General features: G+C 40.1%; 1 protein-coding gene across 5 annotated transcripts in view; it reads right to left on the bottom strand.

The window, feature by feature from the left end:
• The window catches only part of LARP1B (La ribonucleoprotein domain family member 1B), a 34658-nt gene that overhangs the window by 13954 nt on the left and 13161 nt on the right, over positions 1 to 7543 (bottom strand). For 4 of the 5 annotated variants that reach the window (XR_001877192.1, XM_017829910.1, XM_017829909.1 and 1 more), the window contains exons 6-9: positions 5284 to 5427; positions 5010 to 5178; positions 1051 to 1195; positions 689 to 863 (exon numbers count right to left, since the gene is read on the bottom strand). Coding sequence is in view for 4 of the 5 variants with exons in the window: in XM_017829910.1 (XP_017685399.1) it covers positions 689 to 863; positions 1051 to 1195; positions 5010 to 5178; positions 5284 to 5427 (633 nt within the window). In the remaining variant the exon portion in view is untranslated. Of the gene's footprint in view, positions 1 to 688; positions 864 to 1050; positions 1196 to 5009; positions 5179 to 5283; positions 5428 to 7023; positions 7464 to 7543 lie in introns of those variants that run through there. The other variant, XM_017829912.1, reaches the window with a different exon arrangement.

The raw sequence follows: 7543 nt of genomic DNA, 5'->3' as shown, positions 1-7543 counted from the left end.
TACCATTTTTCTAACTCTCTGGTTAACAGTGATCAAAGAATTTCTTCTCACTTTCAGGAGACAGCTTTTCACAGTTCATGCAACATTTCAGGATCAAATCAATTCTAAGAACTTATTTACATGGAAAGTTTCTAACCGTCTGTGAGAAATTACGTGTTATTCAGAAACAAGAGCAGCATCATTAGGGATGTGTTTTCTCCATGCCATTCTCTATCTCCATGCATGGGTGCATAACTCCATGTTCATTCTTCCCATTTAATTCCAGCCAACATTTTAGTAAAAAATTTTCTTGCCAAGGGTTGTCAGCGAACAAACCCATCTCCCTATTAATAATGTGAATGAGTTTCCCATCCAAAACAAGCATGCACCAAATAAAGAGTCAACTTTCAGCTACTATGAAAATGAAGCAGATTTTATGACTAATTTAAGATTAATATTAGTAATTCTACAGGACTGTAGTCCGTCATTCTATATTCTGGCAAATGGTCACAGCCATAACACATAAGAGACATTTTGATCTACTTCACATCAGCCATGTGACTTTGCATGTGCAAGGCTGGCAGGTGGATCAGCTGAATAAACCATTAACAAATGTACAACTTCTATTGTGAAATCAGTATCAGGAGGCAAATTTCCTAAGCTAGACAGACACTCCTAAAATTATGTTTCTATACAGTAAATCCTTTACCAGCATATGAGCCAAAAATTTGTCCTGGTATGAATTCTGGACAATTGATGAGCTGAGAAAAGTCAGTTGGAGGCAGGCTGCATGAAGGAGGACCTGGAATTGGCCACTTTTCTGGATCAACCCTTTTTCTTAGTCTCTGATCCACAGTTTCAACTTCTGTGCTGTCCTTTAGGGCCTGTGTGACAAACATACTTTAAAACCATCCAAAAAAGAAAAAACCCAACAACTTGGCCATTTATAGCCTCTTTATAAATCCTTGTCATTACAAACAGAAATTTTTCTTAACTCATAGCACTAACTTTAAATGGCAGCATAGAATTAACCAAGCAACTTCCCACATACATACTTCTGAATGATTTTACCTCCAAAATGAGTGCAGCATTTGTAGTCAGAGCTTGCATCCGACGGAAGCTGGCGATCAATGAAACAGGTAGAAATCCTTGTTGGTCCATCTTCCTCCTCAGAAAGAAGTCTCTTTCCAAATTTTCTGTGCTGAAATAATACTCACTGCAGAACGAAACATACAAATCTGAGCTTATTATAGGTTAAAGAAAATCCCAAAATAGCAACTCAGATTCCTTAATAAAGTCTTCCATTAAAAAACAGACAAAATCATTCTTCAACAGTTGTATCTTTTCAGCAAGACTTACAGAGCAGCAAGGATGCTTGACAGAGTAAGACAGACTTTTGACCCAGCACAGCAAAGAAGGGTAAAAATCAAAGCCTTGTTACATTTGCATATATGAACTACATAACCAAAACCTACGCTCCATTTTTCTTTCACCCACCCGCCTCCCTCATTACTTACATGAAAAGAAGGAAACAATATTCTCTTAGCCTCCATACAGATGAAGGACAAGTACTGCTTACAGTCAGGGCATAAGTTATTTCCCACACAGCAGTATCAGTGCACCTTCATCCTGAACTGCATCTTTTATTGTCTCGCTTTCCAGTGCATTAGAATGCTTAAATATCTGAGTGTTGAGGCACATATATATACTCTGAATCATCAAGCATGCTTGTGGGAAGATGAGAAAACAAAAATAGTAATGAAACTTGTCATGAAACTGTACCAAAAGGCATAACAGTTCATGGAGAAAAAAAGTCTAAAAGAAGCTATGATGATTACTGTATGAAGAGGGATAGGACATTTCAGAAATCTGATAATACCACAGAACAAAAGAGACGAGGGACAAACAGCAGAAAGACAAATCTTCAACAATGAAGCTGCTCTAGGAAATGATCAGGGTGTCAAGATGTTTTACACTTAGTGAAGAGAAAAAGTAAGGAATTCAAATCATGATCTGTCACACAGAGCAAGAGAATGAGAAAACATTCTAGGAAAAAGAATGGAGAAAACCCCCAATTTAATCATGACAACTAAAATCTAGGCCTTTCACAGAGCTTACACATCATACCATGATTTTGCACGTTACATCCAAGGAATACGACTCCTCATTGCGTTCAGGAAAACGCAGGTAGGAAATATTTAATGAAAAGCAATTAAAATTCTATGACATAAAAATAGAGGCAGTGCAAAAAGAAAACAAGAGGGTATTAAAATGCTGAGGAAAAAAGCAACACATGCAAATGAAGATAATTCTAATTTCAACAAAGTGTAAAACTAAGTCTCTCCACTGAAGTTTGGATCAAGGTCAAAGTTACCAAGAGGAGCGCACTTCGAAGCCATCATTGACCTAAGGAGCACCTTGATACCATTTCTTTCTCTAATTTTTTGTGGTTAAAGAAATTTGAAGCAAAAGCTGGCTATATGAAACACACAGAATCACACACAATATTCTGAGTTGGAAGGGACCCACAAGGATCATCGAGTCCAACTCTAAAGTGAATGGCCAGTGACCTTGGTGTTATTAGCACCAACCAACACTCAGCTCCAAGACAGAATGAATATAAAGTCTCAAAGTTGAACAACAAGACAGGACAAATGAAAACACTGCTATTAAATCAAAGCAAACAGAGAAGAGAATAAGGCTTTTGGAGAATTAAGTTCTTACTCAGAGCTAAGTATGATCAGTGAAGCAACTGTGCACAAAGAGTAAGTTGCCTTCAAGAATATCCTATTTACTGTTCTGAGCTGCTACATTCCTTTTCCCCTCCCAGTCTAGAAGATAAGCAAGCACAAATGCCATATACCAACATTTTACTAATGTTACCTTTACAGTCATACAGTAAAGGTAAAATCTTGTAACGATTCACCTAGTTAAAAATTCCACAAGCAGAAATGGACAATGACTGAACTTGACTCAAACTGCCTCACTTGATGTCCATCACTCTAGAAAAAGGAATGTGAAAGACCATTAATGATAAATGAAGACAATGCACAAGTTTGCTCCAAGTAGAGGGACAAACCTAAACACACACACACACACCCTCCAGCTTTTTTCTTCTTCCTTTTTCTCAGAGTCCCTTTGCTTATTCTTTAATTAATATTTGAACTTTTACTTATTTCTTTATTTTCTAAAGCGAGAGGACTTTTAAATAGAGTTCTGCATTTTGCAGACTGAGGAGCTGCTAAGCACTGAAACTTTTCAGGCTGACAACTTCGGCCTGTAATTAAGAACACAGAAGATATTTTTGTATGCAATACAAATATTACTCTCTTGTACATCAAGCTGGTTCCTGGGACAAGCATAAGCTGCTTGATAGCAGTGTGTTTTTTCCTGTAATTACACATCAACTCAGTTGGACACAGTCTCTAAGATTTCTCCATGTTAAGCACGTAAACTTTTAAAATTTATCCATTCACTAGGATTCAATCTCAATTCTTTAATATATCCTAATTTATCTTGGACTCCATTAGGAACTCTGAGACCTAATAGTTTTGTGTGGCTTTATTCTGTAAATACTTCCTTCTTTGGCATAGTCACTTTAATATTCTATAGCTAAATTATGAAAGGTAGACAAAGCCACCTCCATTTAGAGGTTAATAATAGGTAACTGATGAATAAAGTCTGTTTCCCATAATTTTTCATGTGATAAAAGAAGTGAATAGATTAAAAGAACTTTTTTCTTAAGGAGCATAAAAATAGTGAACCTATGTTCTAAACCTGCTCAAGAATCATTCTCTCTCTCTCTCATGGAAAGCAAACTCCATAACCAAACTGCCTTAGGAGTTCATATCAGGCAAGCTACCAATGGCTGTGGTTAGCCAGCCATGCCAAGTCTTCTATTAACACCTGCCAACCTCTTGGTGCTAAAATAAAATACAAATATACCCAGAAGTCAGATGTGACCAATGCCGTAACTGACATTTTTCTCAGCAGAGGGGGACATCGTCATGTCCTACCTTAGAAGGTCTGGATTCTACACTGCATGCCCAGAAATCTGGCCAACAGTGGAGTGGCTGTGCTCCTCCCCCACTTGTCTGAGGACAGTGCAGGCCGATTATCCTGACATGGGAGTACATGTCCACTGTCAGGTCTCATAGGGGGGCCTGGCAGCAAGAGTAACAAAAAAGACTGCAATAGAAGTTTTGAAGTTGAGAGCCACATGTCAGATACTTTCTGCCCTTAAAGAGGCTTTTTTTCTTCCTTTTTGCGTCAACTGCAACAAAAGAAGCGAGAATAAAATAAGCAAGTTGCTGTATGGAATACAAGGGCAATCAAAAACCACCACAGAGGCATCGCAGAGAAATGCTGTTGCAAGTATTGAGGATGAAATATCTGCCAGTGGTGGAAACTGTCTCTTTAAAATGAACTAGTGGCTTCCAGGCCCTTTTTGACTTGTCTCCTGGTGATAATCAGTCTTCCAGATGGTTTCTCATTGCCTAATGGTGTACACGAGAAAGTAAACATTTCAGATTATTGAAAAATCAAGTATCATTGCAAAACTACTCTCAGTTACATGTTTCAGGTGAAACACACTGAAAACGTAAAACTAACAAGACTTCTCAAAGTGAAATTGAGAGCAAATAAGGGAAACATCACCCAAGAAGAGCTTTATAGGCAAACAGACCAACAGTACTCAAAAGCACAAGCTCAGAGACATCCATATCTCAATTACATGACAACATAAAAAGGGCTGTGTACCATAAATAAAACAGGTATACAAGTTAAAGCCGGACTATAGCACAAGATGCAGAACAGCTTCCTTAAAATTCCTCCCCATTACTCATGTTTTTCCACCCCAATAATGAATAAATTTGAGCTGATACTGCTAATGGTCAAAGTTAACTTAAAAAGTTCAACTGAGATGGTTAATATCCATCTTGATATGGATAAGGATTCAACACTGTTTGAAATTAATTATTTTATCTTAACTAGATGTCAAAAAATATTTATACATTAAGCAATCGACTTACATTTGGTGTTTTATATATTCCTTGAGAAGTGCTTCATCCACAGAATACATCTGCACTCCTGTTCCATCACCATAGTAATACATCACACCACTGTTAAGCTCAGGCTGAAATACTTGGTCAATTCCTTCACCATACAGTTCTTGATAACCAACTGAATACTCAAAGTTCACTTCAAAATAAAGGAGAACATAAAAGAATAACATGAGAAAAAGAAAACAATAACATTATAAACATAGTTTTAAATTTTTGTCTAAGTATCTATTTCTTTGCATACTGCTAGGGTTTCCTCTGCCTCTCCCTCTTCCTCTGCCTCTCCCTTTTCCTCTGCCTCTGGAGAATCCTCGGATGCTGCCACCTTCACTCCTCACGCTGCACACATCATCGTGGTCATCTCTCTTTTCTCTATCACGACGCCAATCTTGAAGAGAAAAAAAAGCACATCACAATTAAACATCATGGTGCCAAGAAGACCCTTGTAACAGAAGAGTTCTCAGCTTGCACCCAGGCAATCCATAGACCCGGCTGTGCTGGCTGAGACAGGTGGTCAGAGCTTGACCTGCAAGAGAGAAAGGGGGAAGCTTCCCAGCTGTGCCTGAGGGTGAGTCAGGCAGGAGGTGTTAGCAATAAGGAGGAGTAAATGGGTTGACTGGCAGTCAATCCAAAATCCTTCTGAAGCAACTGGACACTGGTGCCAGCTCAGGAATCACAGAACCTATGATCAACATGGGACAGGAAGGAATGATCATGAGAATACAGTCTCCTCCTGCAGACAACTCCCAGCTGGAAATCACAGAATTGTAGAATGGTTTGTGTTGGAAAAGACCGTAAAGACCATCCAGTTCCAACTCCCCCTACCATGGGCAGGGACACTTTTTGCTAGACCAGTTTGCTCAGAGCTTCATCCAACCTGGCCATGAACACTTCCAGGGATGGGGCATCCACAGCTTCTCTGGGCAACCTGTTCCAGTGCCTCATCACCCTCACAGTAAGGAATTTTTCCTAATATCTAATCTAAACCTACTTGCTTTCTGTTTAAAACCATTTGCTCTTGTCCTGTCACGACATGCTCTTGTATAATAGTCCCTCTCTGTCTTTCTTACAGGCTCTCTTCAGGTACTGGAAGGCCACAATTAGCTCACCCTGAAGCCTTCTTTTCCTGTTTGAACAAACAGGAAAATTCTCTCAGCCTTTCCTCACAGCAGAGTTACTCCATCCTTCTAATAAACTTGGTGGCCTCCTCTGGACTTGCTCCAACAGGTCAATGTCCTTTCTGTGCTGGGGACCCCAGGGCTGGATGCAGCACTGCAGGTGGGGTCTCAACAGAGCAGAGCAGAGGGGAAGAATCACATCCCTTGATCTGCTGCCCACAGCGGGCCAGGATACAGTTGGCTTTCTGTGCTGCCAGCACACATGGCTGGCTCACGTCCAGCCTCTCATCCACCTGCACCCCCAAGTCCTTCTTGGCAGGGCTGCTCTCAATCTGGTCATCCCTCAGCCTGTGTTGATAGTCAGGGCTCCCCTGATGCAGATGCAGCACTTTGCCCTTGGCCTTTAAGGCTCCCATGGGCCCACTTCTTGATCTTGTCCAGGTCACTCTGGATGGCATCTCATCCTTCAGGTGTGGCAACCACACCACTCAACTTGGTGTCACCTGCAAACTGCTGAGGGTGAATTGATCCCTTTGTCCAGCTCTTGATGATCCTACCGGGGATGGGATTCCCATGGCAATGGTTTTCTGGAGTCTCCTTTCTGTTCCTAGAAGCCGCTGCCTAACACTCGCCTGACTCTGCCCATCTAACAGTCTGTTCTCTGCTGGTCGTACCCTAAACCAAGACTTTTACTTAAAGAGGCCTTTTTGATAACACACACAAATCTAAGACAAGTCTATAAGAATACATGTAAGGTTTTCATATAAATACATGGTCTGCACATAGCAAGGGAGGGCAAGGGAGAAGCAGAAGAAAGGAAAACAAGCAGGTCCAAACCAGACCCCAGGGACCTTGGCTCCACTCACCAGAAAACTTAGGGACGGGTGTAATTCTCACTTAATTCATTAGAGAAAAGGAAGCCCCTCTCACACAATTTCTTTCTCTTCTCCTAACAGTGTCAGAGACTTCCATGTTCAGTTAGTGACCTTTGCTTAAAGTTTCTTTAAGTTGTAATTGGTAGTCTTCCAGATGCCAAGGGACCACTATGTCAGAGGAATGCTGAGGATACAGCCCCTACTTCATCAAAATGAGAATTGCTAAATTTAAGAAAGGACTGACTAAAGATATGGTTCTTTGTATTAAAAATATTGTTTTAGTATTTTTAATGAACCCTACAACACATGTATGCTCATGTATTCAAGCCATGTATTTTCTGTCAAATAAGACTCTGAATTTACAAATATCATAATCTGTATGTGTGTGTCTCACTGGAAATTTGGACCTTTGCACTTGTTGCCCTCAACCTTAGAGATTCCAAATGCATATGTATTACTTGAACTATTTTCCCAAATCAGTTTAATTTTTGCACCCTGAGAGCACCTGTGG

The sequence above is a fragment of the Lepidothrix coronata genome, unplaced genomic scaffold, assembly GCF_001604755.1.
Source record: "Lepidothrix coronata isolate B3197 unplaced genomic scaffold, Lepidothrix_coronata-1.0 Scaffold171, whole genome shotgun sequence".
Classification (NCBI taxonomy): Eukaryota; Metazoa; Chordata; class Aves; order Passeriformes; family Pipridae; genus Lepidothrix; species Lepidothrix coronata.
Note: the sequence above shows the minus strand (reverse complement) of the source record. Positions and strands in the feature narration are given on the sequence as shown.